At 35.9% G+C, this 20,060-nt stretch overlaps 1 protein-coding gene across 6 annotated transcripts; it reads left to right on the top strand.

Moving 5' to 3' along the window:
• Positions 1–1,598: 1,598 nt before the first annotated feature.
• CEBPZOS (CEBPZ opposite strand) lies at positions 1,599–15,603 on the top strand. 6 transcript variants are annotated; one of them, XM_074209719.1, is made up of 6 exons: positions 1,599–1,671; positions 2,457–2,669; positions 6,620–6,735; positions 7,570–7,614; positions 8,895–8,979; positions 9,067–15,601. In XM_074209719.1, the coding sequence occupies exons 3-5, from the start codon at positions 6,621–6,623 to the stop codon at positions 8,975–8,977; spliced, it is 243 nt and encodes an 80-aa protein (XP_074065820.1). In that variant the 5' UTR covers positions 1,599–1,671; positions 2,457–2,669; position 6,620; the 3' UTR covers positions 8,978–8,979; positions 9,067–15,601. The 6 variants fall into 6 exon arrangements, with proteins under 6 accessions (XP_074065820.1, XP_074065822.1, XP_074065824.1 ...); XM_074209721.1 differs by having other exon boundaries at positions 1,671–1,758; XM_074209723.1 differs by lacking the exon at positions 1,599–1,671 and adding an exon at positions 1,772–2,061 and having other exon boundaries at positions 2,457–2,567; positions 9,067–15,603.
• Positions 15,604–20,060: the final 4,457 nt, after the last annotated feature.

The following is a 20,060-nucleotide window of genomic DNA, read 5'->3' on the forward strand; positions in this document are numbered from 1 at the left end:
AAGTTGTGATTCTTAGCAATCTGATAGCAGTCTGCTATCAGCACTGCAGCAGCTTATTTGTATGGATGTTGCATTCTCTTAATTGGTTTTTATGCCTTAAGACTTTTCCTTCTCAATTCCATCCTTCACAAAGATGTCATAAATTTGACCATGTCAAGTCCCTACTCAGTAAACTCCAGGAATCCCCCCACTGACTGTAGTATTATTATTTTGTTTTTATCTCATTCCTTCTAATTTCTATTATTTTGAGTTTTGTAATATATAAAATTATTACTACGGTTGTACATTTATATCACTTATAAACATGTACATATATTGAAGATACATGCTCACAGTTTTTTTTAAGCTTTTTTTGCAAGGCAAATAGGGTTAAGTGGCTTGCCCAAGGCCACACAGCTAGGTAATTATCAAGTGTCTGAGATCAGATTTGAACCCAGGTACTCCTGACTCCAGGGCTGGTGCTTTATCCACTATGCCACCTAGCCACCCACAGATTTTTTTTCTAATAATCAATATCACCAAAAAAATTTGGAGGCCACTGTAATAGATGAGGATATATTAGAGGTTTTTGAGCAAGGAAACAACATGGGAAATATATTTTGGCTGTATTGTAAATGATGATTGGACCGAAGATACCCTAGTTGAGATATTATGATAATAGTAGTCCAGAAGAGGAAAGAAATGTCTTAAATTTGAGTGGTAACAGTATGAGTGTGGAGAGAGGATTGATGAAAGATATATTGTAAAAGGCGAATTGACAGGATTTACAAATAAATGATTGAATATAAATGAGCGAAGGGAAGACCACATCATGAACATGAGTGAAAGGGAGGATGGTTGTCTGAGCCATAGAGAAAGTGGAAGAAGGAGGGGGTTAATTTTCTGTTAAATATGAGGGAACTAGGTGGAGATATCTAGCAAGTAGCTGGATATATGGAACTAAAATCTCAGGTAATTTTTAGGAAATCCTCATAAAAAAGCAAAAATTGAAGGCATGAAATTGAACGAGATTGTGAAGGGAGAGAGTTTAGAGAAAAAGGATACAAGAAGTTATCGTAACATCTCACCCCCACAGCTTCCACTGGAGAATTAAAATTAAAAAAAAAACTGTCCTTTGGCAGAGAATTTACGAGTCCTTCTCCTCTGTGGTCTTTGAATGCAGAAGTGCCCCTCACTGGTTAAAGAGTTTTGGGTATGCTTAAAGGCAAAGTGGATTATGAATGAGAGGGACCCCCTTAAGATCTGCACCATGCTGAAAGATGGTTGGACTGAAGCCGAGAAGACCTGGATTCATCCTCTGAGGGCCCCCATGCCTGGAAAGCTCTCCCTCCTCTATTCCCCCCCTCCCTTTCCTTTAAGTCCCACTTAAATCCCACCTTATACAGTCGGGACTATCAAATGCGATAGAATGAGTCTGTAAAGCGCTTTGAGAAGAGGCGCACGACACGCTGCAATGAAGCCCTCTGGACGGCGCTGGAGGAGGGGCGGGAGGGCGTGCCCTTCCGGGAAGGCCCGGACTGGGGAGAAGCGCAGGCGGACTGGGCGTGGCTAAAAGGGATGGGGCGTGACTGGTCCGGCATCGTAGGGGCGGGACCCAACACGGCGCGTTGGGATAGGCTCGCGGCCTGCGGCTTCCGCTGCACATGCGCAGTGGTGCCGCCGAGGGCGCAGGTAAGTGTAGGACTGGTCGGGCTGCTTCGAGTGCGTTCGGGTTGGGCCCTTTTGCCGCCACCTTATGAAAGCGGGGCGGAGGAAGAGGTCTCCGGCCTCTTTAGTCCGTTACTTTCTTCCTTTGAGCTTACTGGTCGTGCTGTAGAGTCAGGCTGTGGCAGATGGAAGCGTCTCCCGGGGAAGGAGGGCAAACAGTCGCTTCACTTCCGGGTCATCCGGTTTTTTTTTTTGACCTCCAGGTTTTTTCTAGCCAATCCCGGGAACTCCGCTTCCTAATGGCCTGGGGAAGCCGGTGTTTCTACAATCTTGGACCTCCTGGAGCTGGTGGTAGCGAGTCTTACCTAAACCGCCCCACGTGGGCAGCTAGCTGCTTAGGAAGTATCCTCCCTTGTACGTGCCTAATTAACAGTTTCGGGTCCAGCCACCGGCCAGCTGTTTGACCCTGGTGGAGTCACTGAAGCCTCAGCTTCTTGACCCGTAAAATGGGGGAAATAATTCACCCAATAAGGTTTATAAAAGGCGCTTAGCACGGTGCCTAGCACTAAGTAGACATTATATAAATGCTTATTCCCTACCCTCCCTCCACCCCCAGTTGCAAGAATGTATTACGTGCCCTTGGGATACGTGATTTTTTTTATAATTTGAGCAAATGGAAAACCATAGTAAAACTTAGATGAGCTCAGAATTTAAAATTTGTTACAATAAAAATTTTATGGGGAAGAAAAAGAAAATCAACTATTCATTGTAACTTAGGTCTTCTCTGCACCTTATTCTTCTTTCTCTAGCACTAAATCTGTGATCCTCAACACTTCATTGCCATCCTACTCCCGGGCCTCATTTTGGTGTGAAAGTGACCCTGAATTCCTTAAGATGCTACTGGCTAAGCACAAGCTCTGGTAGGCTGACCGACTTGGAAAGGTGTTTGAGTCCAGACAGTTACTTACAGAAGCAGTCTAAGTAGGTCTGGTGAAGTTCTTCTTTCAGAGCTTAACCACCAGGTGATTATTTCTTTATTACCATAACTAGCTTCTGAAACCATCTCCTGTTGAAGTATATCTGCCTGCGACATTGTAGGTGGGTGTTTAATAAAAGCTGGTTGATTGGCTAACTAGAGGAATTATAATCAGCCTCAGTGAAGGGAATAATTATGTTGTTAAAATTAATTTAAATATATGTATATTTAGAGAGAGCTATTGATTTATATGTGTAAATGAAGACAGAGCTCATTCTGTATTATTTTATGTAACTTTAAAAAATATTTAGGATTCTTTCCCCCTTTTCATTCTATGTCTATTTCCAGTTTATAAAAACATTTTCTTTAGAGTCCTGAAATTTGGGCTTAACTTTCCTATTCACTACATCTTTTAAAGGTTCTGTCATTAAAATATTCCAAGAGGTCTTTCTGGAATTGTAGGTCTTAGTGATTATAAGATTATTAAATTAATCAATAGTGGATAAAAACCACCTCTGATCCTGCCTACCTTTCCTGAACATGTTATTTTCCTCCCTACACTTCAGTTTCTTTCTTCTTGCATGGGTATTATAAGGATTAAATCTTTAGCCCTTTTGTGTGACCAGATTTGCAAAATGAGAAAAGGAAATCCAAAATAACTTTTGGAACACCTGAGAAAGATAACCAAAAAGAAGATAATCTTTCAAAAATAGGGTGTCTTGTTCCCTATACCTTGGAGGCTGCTTGTGAAAGAGATTTAGATTTTCAAAATTGAGTAAATAAATGATGACAATAAGCTTTGTATTACAAGTTTCTTTAAGAGAACATAAACTTTGTAAAGGGCAGTTTAGAATGTAAAATAATCAAATCTAATTCTAAGAAAGTTTCCAGTGGCATAGTTTTCTTTAGCTCCTAGAAAAAAAGATGATTGAGAGATTTTTGATTTATAGATCTTATATTTAATTCTTTTTTTTTCTTTTTGAGTCTGTCTTTCTCCTGTTCCTTTATTAATCCATTTCTGTTTAGCCCATCTTCTTAGTTGGAGAAAGCTCAACCTTAAGATGACAGACACATCAATTAACCAACCAACAGTTATTTACAGGGAATGTAATTCAAAAGAATGAAAAAGTTCCTGCTCACAAATCTAATTGAAGAATCAGCAATTATGTGTGTGTGTCTGTATACACACACACACACAGACAGATATATATGTATATTACATATGTAACATGTATGTATACTATATATCTGTTTATAATACATGTGTTAGTGTATGTACATATGTGTGCGTATATAAAATACATGTACTGCATAAATAGAACTATACAGACAGTATGTATATAAAATGAATAAATATAAATACATACATACACAGTAGTAAATATAAGGAATTTGGGCTGGAGGGCTTAAGAGTTGTGGAGACCAGAAAGGCTTCCATGCAGAAAAAGTTTCTTAAGATGAAATTTAAAGGAGGTCAAGGTAAAGAGTGAATGAATTCTAGGAGTATGGGACTAACTGCAAAGTTGATGGAATATCCTACAAGGAACAGGGAGCTGGTGAATCTGGTTGTTTCACAGCATGCAAGAGGAGTTAGTAATGCCTAGTAAGGCTAGTAAGATACGGTTGGGGCCAGATTGTGAAGGACTTTAAAAGCTAAACATTGGAACTTACGTTTGATCCTAGAAGCAATAGGAAAGCACTAAAGTAGTTTGAGTAGGAAAATCCCTTTGGCATACTAACTTTTTATTCTTAACTAATATTAGAGCACTTCCAATTATTTTTAATTTAATGAAAACCTTTCATTCCATAACAACACTGCATTCCACTCATTCATTCTCTTGTTCATTTAAAAATGTTGTCTTCTTTGGAGAATGCACTGTATTCTACTAGGGATGGAGTTTATATTCTAACTGAGGATGGAGGTGGAATGTCACACACACACACACACACACACACACACACATACATACATATATATATATATATATATATATTTATAGGACAAATAAGTATTATACAAGTTAAGTAATAATGGAAGCAAAGAAGAGCTCTAAAGTGCTCTAAGAATATTTGAAGAAGACATTTTAGCTATAGTAACTACAGAAGACTTTGGGAGGGGATGGCACCTGAGGTGATCCTGAAAGGACATTAAGGTCTAAGAAAGCCAGATGGGAGAGAAGTACATTTCAGGCATGGGATTTGGACCACACAATAATGCAAGTGGGGGGGCAGGATGTTAGTTTGGGGAAACAGGAAGTAATGTGAAATAGCAATAGAAAGGTAAGTTGAAACGAGAAGGTGAAGATTCTTAACTTCCAGTCTCCAGAGTTTGCATTTTATCCTAAAGGCAATGAAAGTAGAGGCTGAAGATTTTTGAGCAGAGGAATAATGTGGCTAGACAATTCATTTTGGCAGACATTTGAAGACAATTTGAAGCTTTTTCCCCTTGAGCTATGATGGGAACTCATTTTAAAGGGTTAAGAAAGAATATGTGATAGATAAATCCTTTCCAGACCCCAATTGAACCAAAAAAGAAGGAAAAACTCATAAATATGCATAGTCAAGCAAAACAAAATCGAAAACCCTGTATTTCATTCTGCATTTTGAATTCTCACTTCTCAGACAGAAGATGGGCATCAAACTTCATCTTTGGTCCTCTGAAATTATGATTTGTCATTACAGTGATCAGAATTCTCAAGTCTTCCAAAAGTTTTTTCCTTTCTTTATAACATTACTTGTTATATAAGATGTTTTCTTGATTCTTTTCATTTCTCTCTACATCATTTCATACATGCCATCCCTGTTTTCTTTGAGACCATATCTTTCATATACCAAAAACTTTTTAACCATTCCCCCCAATAGATGAGCACCCCCTTTGTTGCTATTTTTACTACTTAGAAGCTCCTATGAATATTTTTATTTTCCTCTTTGATTTTTAAGGCTTTTTTTTAAAGATAGATTAAACTCACGTTTGAAATTATCTTTAAAGAAGATTAAAGATGAAGATGAGGAGGAATGATGTGGCTCAGTTCAAGTATCACCTCTTAGAGGAGACCTTTCATGATATTTAATAATATTTCCCCCCTTATAAAATTTTACCCCTTTTACCTCTTTATCCCTTAAAAATTACTCTGTATTTATGTATTTTTATATCATTTTCTCTTTAGCTTGAGGTAAGATAGTTTCATTTCTTTGTATCCTCAGCACTAATAACACAGTCTTTTATATAATAGATGCTTAATGATAAGTACTTCTTGAAGGAATGATTAGGAGAACCCACTAAATGAAGGAATTTGTCTTGATAGGGAGAAAGTCCACACATTATCTTGAAAGACTGGAGTAAAGGAAGAGCAAATGAATGGAAAAGTAGAGAGGTTTTGAGTATAGAAGAATAGATAAAAGAGCTTATAATAGATGGCCTAGATCTCCTTAATTAAGTAGGAGGTAAGTCATCTGCCAAAATTGGAGGTGGGAGTAGAGTTGGAAGAGAAGGAGAAGAAATGGCTTCTTAGAATTGACAAGTAGGGCAGCTACCATCCTTCTCAAATATTTTATTATCTATATTCAGTGGTCCCTCAGCAGTTCTTTTAGTCATTTCTTTATTCTCTATCAAATTCCTATAGCATTTTCCCCCCTCCTCAGCCTCCTTAATTAATATCTTTGTGATGATAAATTGGGCCACCTTTTGTCTCAATTGTACTTTAAAAAATTAAGATGAAGAAAAAACAAAAGATAACAAAAATTTACTGAAAAATGAATTTATAATGGAGTTTTGAAATCTTAGGCTCCTATTTGGAAGGAAATCACTTTAGTCATTCATAATAAAACTTAATATTTCTTAAATTTAAGAATTTAGACAAATAAGTTAACACATATATGTGTACAAGTGTGTATATACACAAGTGTAGTATAGATAGAAGGATGTATGTATGTATGTATTATGTATTTAATATGGTAATGGAATGTATTCATATGAGTTATATTTTTGAAATTTAGAATGGCTCCCCCAAATGAGTTACTGGCAAGAAAGATATTTAAAGGAGTTTTAGCAGTTGAACTTCTTGGAATCACTGGAGTCTATTTGCTGTTTAATAAAATGAACACAAATCAAGGTAATAATTTTTTCTTACAATCTTGAGTAGCCTTTGAAATCCTAAACCATATCAGCATTCTTTCTATAGTAGATAATATTTAGACATTTTGAGTGAAAAGAGACTAGTGTTGCTGAGGTTCCCTCTCTCCCTCTCCCCCCCAAACGCTGGTTATCTTTTATGTCCCCAGATAAATACAGATTTATAACATGAAGGGAAAAATTTCTTTGTTTCCAGACAGAACTTGAAGGTGAACAAGACAGTTGCCTAGAAGTACAGATTGGTTGGAGTAGTTTATGAGGGTATTTTTAAGAACAGAGCCTTACCCACCTTTCCCACAGAACTTCACTGACTGATAAAGCTAGAAAGCAGGAAGGTGCCAAGGACTTAATATAAAGAGAATTCATTTTAGTGTCTTTGTACATCTTAAAACTCTTAATTATACTAAAGTATTGTGAACAGCACTTAAATGTGAATTGTAGTTTTAAACTTTTCCTATAGTATATAAATTCAGGTCTATGACACAGAATGGATGCCAGACAAGAAATTACTCCATGGCTAGTGTAAAATAAATTCCTATAAGCCAAGAGAAGGGAATTCAGTTTATTCTTAAATGTCATTTATACATTGTTTTCATCATAAATGCAAACCATTATTAAGTTTTAGGATTACATGAGGATTTTATGAAGACCCAGCAGGTGCATCCTGGCACCTAACCAAGAGTTACTGAGTTACCAAAAAAGACTAAGGAGCCTCCTGCCCAGAAGTCTCCCACAGTGCACTCCTACAAGAGCATTGTCTGATAACTTTGTTAAACATGATGAAATCCTAATTAAGCTTTCTTCTTTTCATCAGATTTCAGGCATACAATGAGTAAGAAATTTCCGTTAATCTTAGAAGGTATGTTTTCCCTCACAAATCAAATAAGGAATTGATGCAGGTAACCTGAAAGGATTAGGAGAGTGAGAGGGAAAAGGGCCTCTAGGCTTTGCCATCTGAAGAGATCTGAAATCCCTGGCACTTAGTAGCTGTGTGTCTATGGACATTTCACCTAATCTTTCTGAATCTCCATTTTTTTGTATCTGCAAACTGGAGATAATAATGCTATAATACCTATTTTACGAGGTATTATTATCATGTGAGTGTGTGTGTGTGTGTGTGTGTGTACAGTGCTTTGTAAACCTCACATTATTGATATTAGCAGTTTTATTGTAGACTAAATAATAATTTACTTGAGATATCTAACTGGTATATATGAAATCAGCCCATAGTTTAGGTGACCTGCTTTAATTGCTATAAATTGAGTAACAATCATTTCTTCATAGTTAACAACGTAGAACCCAACACATAGAAGACTTTGACTTAATTACTCCTGATAGGGTGAAGGGAGCTTAATTTTCCAACAGTGCCCAAAAGGGCATTGTAGTTTAGTAAACTGAGTTCTTTATCCATGATGCTCTGCCACCATTTTAGCTTTATATTATGATTTGTATAGTACTTTTTCCCCTAAGGAATGAAATGTGACATAGTGGGAAGAATTACTAAATTGAATTAGGAAATCTGAATTCAAATCCTGCCTCTTATTTTTAGTAGCAATGTGATTTTGAACAAATTTCTTCACCATTCAAAATTTGTTTCTGGGACTACCTCCAATCCTGATCTTTATCTTGCTACTGGACCCAAATGACTCCAGAAGAGAAAGTGAGACTGGTGACTTTGCACAGCCCTCCCTCACCTAAATCCAATTTACTTTCAAGTCTTGGCATCACTTTCCTGATGTCTTTGAGAACAAAGAACAAACAACAACTTTATCTGTAAAAGGAGGACAAAACTTGAATACCTACCTTATAGAGTTATTAGGGTAAAATGCTTTGTAAACCTTAAAGCACTATTCAAATGTTATTATCACAGTCTACTTTTAAGTGGCATATTGTCAATGCTTTGGAATTAAATTGTAATTTCTTTCAAGAAAAGTTTTAAAATTATGAAATGTCTGGGTTCTGGAAAAAATAAATTAAACACATCCTATCAATTTCATCTTTTAGTTTGTAGCCCTCTAATTAATTTATGTAAATAGTCTGTTCACATTTTTCCCTTTATAATAAAGTATAAAGAATAATGTTCATTATAATTCCTTTTTTATGTGAATTTGCCATTGAAATAGACATTCTTATTTTTAGTTTATTACAAATCCAATGAATGGTCTGGACTATATGGAATAAGGGAACATGATCAAGAAGAATGGTTAAAACGCAAAAATTAGAAGTAAGTTGAATTTTAAATAAATAAATTATTGGTTATTTTTTAAAATTCCAATTATTTTTTACTTTTTCTCTTTTTTATGTTTTTCAGCCTCTTCAGTTTGAAGTTTTCTTCACTCTGAGTCATGAAACTTGGTCACCTCATTTAGCCTCCTGTTGAATTGTTTTTATAGTTTTTGAAGAAAATTGCATCAAATAAAATCTTGGACTAAGAAAACATATATATACACCCTTACATATATGTATACATACATATTCATATACACAAATATATGAGTGTGTTTATTTATTCATAATTCAAGACCAGATTCTAGTAAGGCATTTGAGAACTTTTTACTACTCTGAAACCAACCAGATATGGCAAAAAGAAAGGAAAATTAAGCTGTCCTGCTCTAATACATGCTTACTACTTTAAGTATAATATTGGGTAACTTAAAAATATCAGAAATTATAACCTCATTTATTTTGTATATACATAATTATTTTAGAATGACATGATAAATTATATGGTTAATAAAACCAGAAAAGTTGAAATATTTTAATTTAGACAGAAGTAATCACAAGATTAAAGTGTTAATCTATTATTGCTAACTGAATAATTTTTTAATCGGTCACTTATATGGATTAAAACTAATGTTCTATAAGGCACTGACATTTATTGAAAGTCTACTGTTTAAAGTATTGTGGGGAAAGCTTAGAGATTTTTGTGGTTTTAGGATTGAAAAATTATTTGTAATATAATTACAAATTATTACAACTTTGTAAACTTGTTGGTTCATTGCAAGAGTACTGTAGAAATTTTTAAGAAGTCTTCAGTTGGAGTTCCTTTTTTAAAAATTGTATTTATTTAAGGCAGTGGGGTTAAGAGTGACTTGCCCAAGATTACACAAATAGGCAATTATTAAGTGTCTGAGACTGGATTTGAACTCAGGTCCTCCTGACTCCAGGGCCAGTGTTCTCTCCATTGTGCCACCTAGTTGCCCCAGAAGTTCCTTTCAAGGAGATATTATTAGGAGACTAAGGAAGTTTTAGACTTCAAACAGGTTGAAGAAGAGGTCTTCTGAATTTTCCTAGGAAGCAATGATTGCAATTTCAGTATGGAAAGAACAGAACTCAGACATAGTGAGGGAAGAAGGATGGAGTTCAAGAATGGGAGAGAAAGTTGATTTAGAATAATTCGATGTCATGCATTTAATGGTCTCAACACAAATGAGAATGAAAGACCTAGATATTTAGACAAATGAAGAAAAGGAGAGTAAATGGCCATTGCTTGGTACTTTAGAAATGTAATGAATTTATTAATGGGACGAACTGGGGAAAAGAAGCATATGAAAAATGAGATTGTTCATTCAGAATAAAAATACAATTAACAGTTATAAGCAGAGTTAAACTAGGCAAATTGTGATTTGGGGAGAAGGAAGGAGAGTTCACTTCCTTCCCATCGTGACTACTGTTCCTTCATTTCATATGCCCTCTGATGGCATAGGGTGCGATTAGCTGGTATTCCCCCAAATCCAGGCTCTGTAATGATCTTCAGAGCTGGACTCTGGGAGACTGCCCTCTTGGTTGTACCTACGCTGTTCTTTGACACCCCTTCCCCCCATCTGAATTTGTCCCAGGCCTGATTTTGACTATTTAAATGGACAGAAAGGCTAATGAATATACGTGCTAGGGATAGAAGATTTTATTTGGCTTACAAGTTCATAAAACCCCAATAGAATGGGTGAACTGAATTGGGGTGAAAGGCAAGTGCAGTGATGATAGAATTTAGAACAGGCTGATTAAAAAGTATATGGAGATGCCAATTGGGTAAAAATCTTATAGATTTTAATAAAATTAAAGCTTGCAGGTCTTCATATCCCAAGTCTGATCCTTGTGATCCATTGATACCACTTCTACAGTGCTTTTACTTTCTTCATGCATATCTTTATCTGCTTCAACAAACATGCTTCTCAAAGAATATCATCTAAAAATCAATGAAGTCTTCATTTTCACTACCTTCCATATCTAACCCCTCATCACCTTGGAGATTCTTAATCTTTTTTTTTTTTACCTTGATGAAAACAAAGTAAAAATTCCCTAGACTTCTTGTCTTTGAAACCAGTAAGAAAGACCAAAGCAGCAATGAATAGAGAACAAAAGAATAATATAAAATCAAGGGCATCCTGGTCAACTGTGTTAAAAATTGTCAAAGTGTCAAGGAAAAAGAATAGAAAAGTAAAGGTTATGGCAAAGAAAAAGACTTGAATATGTTTTATGCTCACTTGTATTGAAGACTTAAAGTCCTTGAAATTGGTGATAGAAATCTACAGTGAATGTAACGAAAAGAAATGATTTGTTGAATAATGTGTTCTTATACACATTTAGTACCCAGTTATATTGTCAACTAATACAAATTTTAGAGGTTATCAGGACATCTTAGTCTTTTCTCCTACTCCAAAGTTTGTTACAAACTACTGAAAAAGCACCTAGCCAATACTAAGTGCTTTGATGAAAGGTTTTTAATGGGGGTTAATGGATAGATTTCACTGAATTTTTTGAACTTGGGTGGGAAAAGAAATTTACATATTTCAGTGTATTTTTTTTAATCCTGTGTATTTTATTTTATGTACTTGAAAGCCTTATTCAGAAAAGGGGGTCCCAAGCTTTACCAGATTGCCAAAGGGGTCCATGACACAAAGTTAAGAACGTCTGGCCAGATAAGTGGTCATTTTCTCTGCCTTTTATAAATGCTCTTTACAAATTTCTCAGTGTTTATTGTTACCTTTATTCAGAATGAACTATAAATGGAACATTCTAAAATATTTAGGTTCTAAATCAAGAACTGAATTTTTGCAAGACTCAGTTTGGTGACATCAAATTAAGGACACTGCATTGGGTAAATTTTTTCTCCACCCTTCCCATGATACAGAGACAAAAGCTTGTCACATGTCTGGCTGGCTCTTTTTCTGGAACACATAGAATTATATAATAAATTTTTAAGATCCTGCCCAAACTACTGATTTCACTGATTCAGTGTCTTTATGGCTGTATCATTTTTAACTTGACTGTATTAGCTTGGAACTTCTTCACCCTGACCTCATCACAGGGTTTATTATTGAGAAAACATCATCTTGTAAGATCTCATCAGCTCTGTGACTTTACACTTCCCTACCCTCTCTGCCCCTGTGATTGGAGGATGGGATTGTGAACTCCAAACCTCCAGACATCTCATATTTCACTGAGCTGCACTGGTTGGGATTTATCTGACTTCACCATAGATGACCCTGAGTTAGACTTTTCCCTTCCTACCTACCAAGTGATCAACTTCTTTTTGTATTTTGTCTTCCTCCATTAGATTGTGTCTTGATTCAAACATATGACATTAATTTAGAGGGTTTTTGGCTAACATGGAGAATATTACAAAATTTGTAAAATTTTATTTTGGATAATATACTGTACAGTTCAACAAACAAAATCCACGCATAGCTATGCAAAAATGCATGAACCATTGAGAGAACCAACTCCCAAGATTCATTTCCATGTAGAGAAAACAACACTGACTAGAATTAAAGTATATGCTCCTTTTTTTGGGTGATCTTGGGAAAGTTGCTTACTCCCTCTGAGATATGGCCCGGGCAAAGAAAGACAAATTTGAAGGAGAGAGATCACTTTTAGCTCAAGAAATGGTGGAAGGTGAGGGGTCCAGGAGGAAGTGGCACTAGTGTTGAGTCTGGGGGTGGGGGGAGAATCTGTTGATGGGTAGGAGAGGTCAAAGCGAGATGAACTGAGAATAGCTTGTTTGGTGGCAACATGGACTAAATGAAAAAAAAAGGTCATTAAACTTAGGGATAAATTATACTTATTTGGTAGACCATTGCGAGTAATGACAGAGTAGGACATTAGAATATTCAGTGGTCAACAATAATAAGATGGATTGGATTTGGATGGATAGATTTGGCTCAAGAAGCCAGAAGACCAGTTAAGAGGATATGATGCTTTTGTTTAAACAAGAATCAATAAACAAGCATTTATTAAGTGCTTACTCTATGTCTGGCACAGTATCAAGAACTGGAGATAGAAAGAAGAAGTAGAAAGAATCCCTGCCATTAAGAAACAGCCTAATTGGGATACATTATATATTGATATACACAAATTTAGAAAGTAGAAGAGAAATCACAAGAAACCAGGGATGCCAGAAGAGGTTCCTTCAGGAAGTGGTACTCCAAGTGAGAAATAAACCTGGGCAGCTAGGTGGCACAGTGGATAGACCACTGGTCCTGCAGTCAGGAGGACCTGAGTTCAAATTTGACCTCAGACACTTAATAATTACCTAGCAGTGTGACCTTGGGCAAAGTCTCTTAACCCCATTGTCTTGGGGGGAAAAAACAATTAAAGAAAGTCAGAAGCTCCATTGAAGAGGGAAAGAATTCCGGGTAAGGACAGTTAGAGCAGAAATATAAAAAAAGGAGATGAAGCATCATGTATAAAAAATACTAAGCCAGCTGGCTTGGCTGGGCAATAGAGTTCATAGAAGGACCCTAGTTTCAAAAGCTAACACCAGCTCTAAATAATGATAACTTTTTTCTTTTCCTAATGAAACTATTTTAATCTTTATCTTGTGAAGATCATAGAGTTTTTGAGAGGAGACTTTGTATTTAGTGTCTTGAGTGAGCTGAATGGTAGAACTATGTTTATAGAAGTCATCTACAGTTATAGTTGTGTTTAAATATTGTAATGAGTTCTTTGAGTTATTGATTACATTGCTAATAAATTATGTAGTCAGAATCTTTAATACTGAGCAGTTGCTCATGGGAAGAAAAGTTTCTCTCATTAAATTAATATTTTATGAAATGGGGTGAAGTTTCTCAGTTTATGTGATCAAGATAGGAGTTGATATTTTTAGAATTAATGAAGAAGGAGACAAGATGGTGGAGTGAAAAGAAATAGTGTGGTTTCCACAAACTCCTTCAAACATCTTGGAAATGGATCAGACCAATCCTAATGGAGAAATCCTGAAAATGTCATAGTGAGTGATTTGTAGAGCCCAAGAAAATAATTTGAAAATTTAAAGGAAATGTTTTTGTAAAAAGGAGAAGCTTGGGATTTTTTTTAAAGCATTATGCCTTTATTTAAATGTGATAAAATCTGATCTCCATCCAGGAAGTTTTCAGCTTGAAGGAACATTATAGAAGGAACAGTAGAGGTTCTTACTCTCGAGTCTCAGAATTCTTGGAAAAATTGAATGGGGAAAAAATTATATATCCTTATTTTCACTAACCTTTGTTTTCCTTTATAATCCTGTATATATTATGTTATGCATTTAAAAGCATTATAAGTAATCCATAGGCATCACAAGCCCGTCAAAGCAATCCTTGACACAAAATGGCTAAGAATCCCTGATTCCATTTCACTCCATAACTTTGTTCATCTTAAAATTTCAGTATTTTATTGTTTGTCTGATGACTTGTGCGCTGCTGAGATAAGATAATTAATTTGTAATATAATCCTATATTAATACCAGGATTTTTTAAACCAAATCTGTGATTTCATTGATAGAGGTAATTCTTTGTAAAGAATTTAAGTGTACTAAGGGTAAGGACAGGTTTTTTTTGTCTCTCCATCCCTTGCACCTAGCACAGGACCTGGCATATATTAGACACTAAATAAGATGATATTTATTGTATTTAGTCATAGAAGACAACCTATGAATCTGTGTTTTCAGAAGAGAAATTGAAATTTGGAAGCATTTTCCTTGTAAATAATTATCTCTAACTTTGATCTCTTCCAACTCCAAATCCCCATGTGAAGTAACAGTTACTACAATAATATATTTATACAGTGCTGAAGGATTGAACTGTATCTGTTATCACATTTGAACCTACCTTGGGAAGTAAGTGATACCCCTATTTTTGCTGATGAAGAAACTGAGGCTCATAATTGATTCATCCAGTACATAAGTATATGAGATGATATTCAAACCTAACTCTCCCTGAAGATTCAAAGTCCATTCTTTGTCACTATCCTAATTTATTTTGCAATCAGAAGGCTAGTGTATCCAAGTGATAAAAATTTGAATTCACAGGAGTTCTACTCTCCACTGAGAAAATCTTCAAGACTTAACAGAAGAGGAACTAAATCTTTAAAATGATAAAAAAGAAGGGCAGCTGGATGGCGCAGTGGATAGAGCACCAGTCCTGAAGTCAGGAGAACTTGAGTTCAAATGTGGCCTCAGACACTTAATATTAATTACCTAGCACTTTGGGCAAGTTACTAAACCCTGTTGCCTTGCAAAAAGAAAAAAAAAAGCAAAAATGATAAAAAAAAAAATTTCCCTTAAGAAGAGCCCAATCTGTATCCAGAGAAAGAACTGTGGAGTTTGAACAAAGACCAAGGACTATTAACTTTAATTTTTTTTTTAGATTTTTTTTGCAAGGCAAACGGGGTTAAGTGGCTTGCCCAAGGCCACACGTAATTATTAAGCATCTGAAACTGGATTTGAACCCAGGTACTCCTGACTCCAGGGTCTGTGCTTTATCCACTATGCCACCTAGCTGGTCCCTATTAACTTTAATTTAGAAAAACAATAGACATCTTATTGTCTGAGCTTGTTATCTTTTATACTTTATGTTTCTTCCTTAAGGATATGATTTCATTCTCATCACATTCAATTTGGATCAATGGATACCATGGAAATAATGTAGACTGGCAAATTGCCTTCTGTAGGGGGTGGTGGGAGGGAAGTAAGATTAGGGGGAAAACTGTAAAACTCAAAATAAAAAATCTTTAAAATTAAAAAAAAAAAAAGCCCAGACAAAAAAGACATTAAGGTGAATTTTACAAGTCATATTAAATAAAAACAAACCCTATTATAATCAAAACAGATTACGTGATTTTCAAGAGAAAAGGCTATGAACTCATTTAAATTAAAATTTAAAAACAATTTTTTAAAATGCTGACATAAGGGGTGGCTAGGTAGCACAGTGGATAGATCACTGGCCCTGGAGTCAGGAGTACCTGAGTTCAAACCTGGCCTCAGACATTTAATAATTACCTATCTGTGTGACCTTGGGCAAGCCACTTAACCCCATTGCCTTACAAAAAAAATACCCTAAAAAATGTTGACATAAAATGACAACTTACTCTTCTTTGGAAGACTAGGAATTCTATCTAGGATAGAATTACAGAGCTTTATTTGTCCAAACAGAAAGAAAAAAAAGGTTGGGCAAAGGATGTAGGATTGTATATCAATAATACTTCAGTGATTAAAAAGTTCATGGTTAAACCATTCTTTTTCTAATTATAGGGATAATGTCTTTGTGGTTCTTGGGATTTTTAAATTTGAAAAAAAAGAAAAAGAAAAAAAAAGGCCCCCAAATGCCAACAAAAGTCTTTGTTACTATTTGGTACTTAAGTTTCAATTGACCAAGTTTCACACTTGCCAGCAAGATTATATACATCATTCATAAACTGTCTTTCCCCTTGACTGCATTATACCACCATCTGTATTCTTTGAAATGGAAGAATGTTAGTGTAAAATAAATACTTAATCATATGTTCATATTAGCCATGAAAACCAAACCACTAATTTTGCTAAAACCTTACCTTTTTCCTTATATTGCTTTGGATTCTACTAGGCAAATTGACCCAAAAATCTCAGCAAAATTCTATAACTAGTCTTCTGAATACTAAATATAATCTTTCTATAAATGAAAAAAAGAGAACAAGTACTTAAGATGTGAATTCAAAAGGCATATTTGAGCCTATGCAAAATATTGAAAGAAATCCCATGAAAGTCAGGACTAGCACCAGCTTCCTTCTCAGAACTGTTTCTTTATCTGCAAATGAGATGGAGAATATATTATAAATAAAATCTGCTTATGACTATTTCCCAATCATGTGGGATTGTGACATAGGTAGAAAACAGGTCTTGGTATCAGACCACAGACCCATAACTAGGGCTGGGAGATTAGGTCTTTGATTTAGAGGATTCCAACAGCACTTGGAGTCCTTCAGTAATGTAGAAACAAACCAAGCTTATTATTTAGTTAACAGGTAAACTGAGTTAAAATAGACAGTGTCATATTTCCTGGATTTCTCTTTCCTGAAATAGACTAAAGTACCTCATGATCAAGTAAATATGTATGAAAAAGTTGATTTGACAGCTTGTAAGGCAGAGCCAAGATGGTGGTGTGAAGGCAGCATTTCCTGGAAACTCCTTCCCCAAAAAAACTCCAAAAGCTATCAAATTTTGACTCTAGCCAAAATTTAGAGGGGCAGAACCCACAGAAAGACAGTATCCCAGTCCAAGATAACTTAGAAGTTCAGGAGGAAAGGTGTGTTTCACCAGGACCAGGGGTTAGGAAGAAATCCATGACTGCAGTCTAACCCAGCCCAGCCCAGAGATCACCAGCAACAGCTTGAAGGGGCAGTGAGAGAACTCTGCTACACCAGAATGAGTGTGAAACGAGGAACACCAGCTGCAGAACCTGCAGGGATAAACTGGGGAAACCAGCCTGCACCTCCAGAGCACAGCCCACAGATGGTAAGGGGGCCCGGGAGACTGCAGAAATCTCTCTGTTCTCCCTGGGGCAGGATTCTGCTGATTGCTCACACTCAGATCCAAGTTGCAGTTTGACCTTCCATAATAAGAAAGCAGGGACCCTCCTCACAGTTCCAGTGCAGAGGGGACTGCCTGTGGTCATCTACGTATCAAAGCACAGGAAAGAGAACATAAGACCTTGGAGGAATAAAGGTTCAACCCCCCCCCCAAAGCCTTGGAAGTGCTGTAAATTAGTCTTGGAATGAGGAAATGAGTAAAAAAACAGAAAAAGAAGAATCTAAACCATAGAAAATTACTTTGGCCCAATGGAAGATCAAAATACATACTTACATGATGACAAAATCAAAACTCCCATATCCAAAATGTCCAAGAGAAATAGAAAATGGGCTCAGACTATGGATGAGCTCAAAAAAGATTTTGAAAAGCAATTAAAGTGGGTAGAGAAATGAGAATGATGCAGATAAATCATGAAAACCAAAACAGCAGCTTGGTGAAAGAAACAAAAAAAATACTGAAGAAAATAATATATTAAAAATCAGTTTAGGCCAAATGGAAAAAGCAAAACAAAAGGCAAATGAGAAGAATGCCTTAAAAAACAGAATTAGCCAGCTGGAAAAGGAGATAAAAAAATTCTCTGAAGAAAATAACTCCTTCAACTATGCCCAGGGGACACAAAAATGTGCATAACCTTTGATCCAGCAATACCACTACTGGGTCTATACTGTGAAGAGATGATGATAAAAAAGTGTAAAAACATCACTTGTATAAAAATATTCATAGCAGCCCTGTTTGTGGTGGCAAAGAATTGGAAATCAAGTAAATGTCCTTCAATTGGGGAATGGCTTAGCAAACTGTGATATATGTATGTCATGGAACACTATTGTTCTATTAGAAACCAGAAGGGATGGGAATTCAGGGAAGCCTGGAGGGATTTTCATGAACTGATGCTGAGTGAGATGAGCAGAACCAGAAAAACACTGTACATCCTAACAGCAACATGGGGGTTATGATCAACCTTGATGGATACGCCTATTTCATCAGTGCAATAATCAGGGACAATTTTGGGCTGTCTGCAAAGGAGAAAGTCATCTGTATCCAGATAAAGAACCATGGAGTTTGAAAAAAGGTCAAGGATTATTCCCTTTAATTTAGAAAAAAAAAACCCTGCTATCTCATTGTCTGATCTTGTTATCTCTTATATTTTATGTTTCTTGTTTAAGAATATGATTTCTCTCTCATCACACTCAGTTTGGATCAATGTACAACATGAAAACAATGTAAAGATTGACAAATTGCTTTCTGTGGGGGGGGATGGAGGCAGGGATGTGAGATTGGGGAAAAATTGTAAAACTCGAAATAAAATCTCTAATTTTAAAAAAAGAAAATAACTCCTTCAAATGCAGAATAGAACTAAAGGAAGTTGATGACTTTGCAAGAAGTCAGGAAGAAATAAAATTCTTCCAAAAAAAAAGCCAAAATTAGAAGAAAATGTGAAATATCTCATTGGAAAAACAGCTGACCTTGAAAACAGATCCAGAAGAAATAATTTAAAAAATATTGGGCTACCTGAAAGTCATGATCAGGAAAAGAACCTAGACTTCATTTTTCAAGAAATAATACAGCAAAATTGCCTTGAGATCCTAGAAGCAGAGGCTAAAATAGAAATTGAAGGAATTCATCAGTCACCTCCTGAAAGAGATCCCAAAAGAAAAACTTCCAGGAATGTTATAAGCAAACTCCAAAATTCCCAAATCAAAGAGAAAATACTAAAAGCTGCCAGAAACAAACAATTCAACACTTCCACTCCATAGTCAGAATTACATAGGATCTGGCAGCATCTACATTAAGGGCTTGTAGGCATTGGAATATGATATTCTGAAGGCAAAAGAGCTTGGTTTACAACTGAAAATCAACTACCCAGAAAAACTGAACATCCTCTTTCAAGGAAAAAAGATTGACTTTCAATTAAACAGGGGACTTTCAAACTTTCTTATTGAAACAACCAGAGCTGAACAGAAAGTTTGATCTTCAAGTACAGGACTCTAGTGAAACCATAGAGGGGGTGGACCAGGAGGAACTATGAGGAACTTAATGATATTGAACTATTTGCATTCCTGTATGGGAAGAAGATAACAGTAACTCATATAAACTTTCTCATTTATAAGAGCTGTTAGAAGGAGCATAGAGACAGGGCACAGGAAGGAGTTGAATATAATGGTAAAATATAGTAAAAAGATGGAGTCAGTGGGTGATAAAGGGAAGTAGTGGAAGGAAGAGAAAGGAGAGGAAGAAGGAGTTAAGATATTTCACATGAGTGAAGAAAAAGTTTTTTCAGTGGAGTGGAATAGGGGAAGGCAAGGGGGAATGAGTGAGCCTTCATTCTCATCAGAAATGGCTCAGAAAGGAAATAATACACACTTAATAGGGAATAGAAGTCTATCTTACCCTAGAGAAAAATAATTAGGGATGGGATAAGGAGGAATGGGGGAGGGAAGGAGGGAATAGGTGATAGAGATGGAAGATTATGGGAGAGGCTACTCAGG

The sequence above is a fragment of the Macrotis lagotis genome, chromosome 1 (genome assembly GCF_037893015.1).
Source record: "Macrotis lagotis isolate mMagLag1 chromosome 1, bilby.v1.9.chrom.fasta, whole genome shotgun sequence".
Classification (NCBI taxonomy): Eukaryota; Metazoa; Chordata; class Mammalia; order Peramelemorphia; family Peramelidae; genus Macrotis; species Macrotis lagotis.

Excerpts from the sequence above, each read along its gene's own strand:
- CEBPZOS (XM_074209719.1), top strand. The coding sequence starts at position 6,621 with ATGGCTCCCCCAAATGAGTTACTGGCAAGAAAGATATTTAAAGGAGTT. Across the intron at positions 6,736-7,569 it reads TAAAATGAACACAAATCAAG|ATTTCAGGCATACAATGAGT; the intron begins GTAATAATTTTT and ends TCTTTTCATCAG. Across the intron at positions 7,615-8,894 it reads ATTTCCGTTAATCTTAGAAG|TTTATTACAAATCCAATGAA; the intron begins GTATGTTTTCCC and ends TCTTATTTTTAG.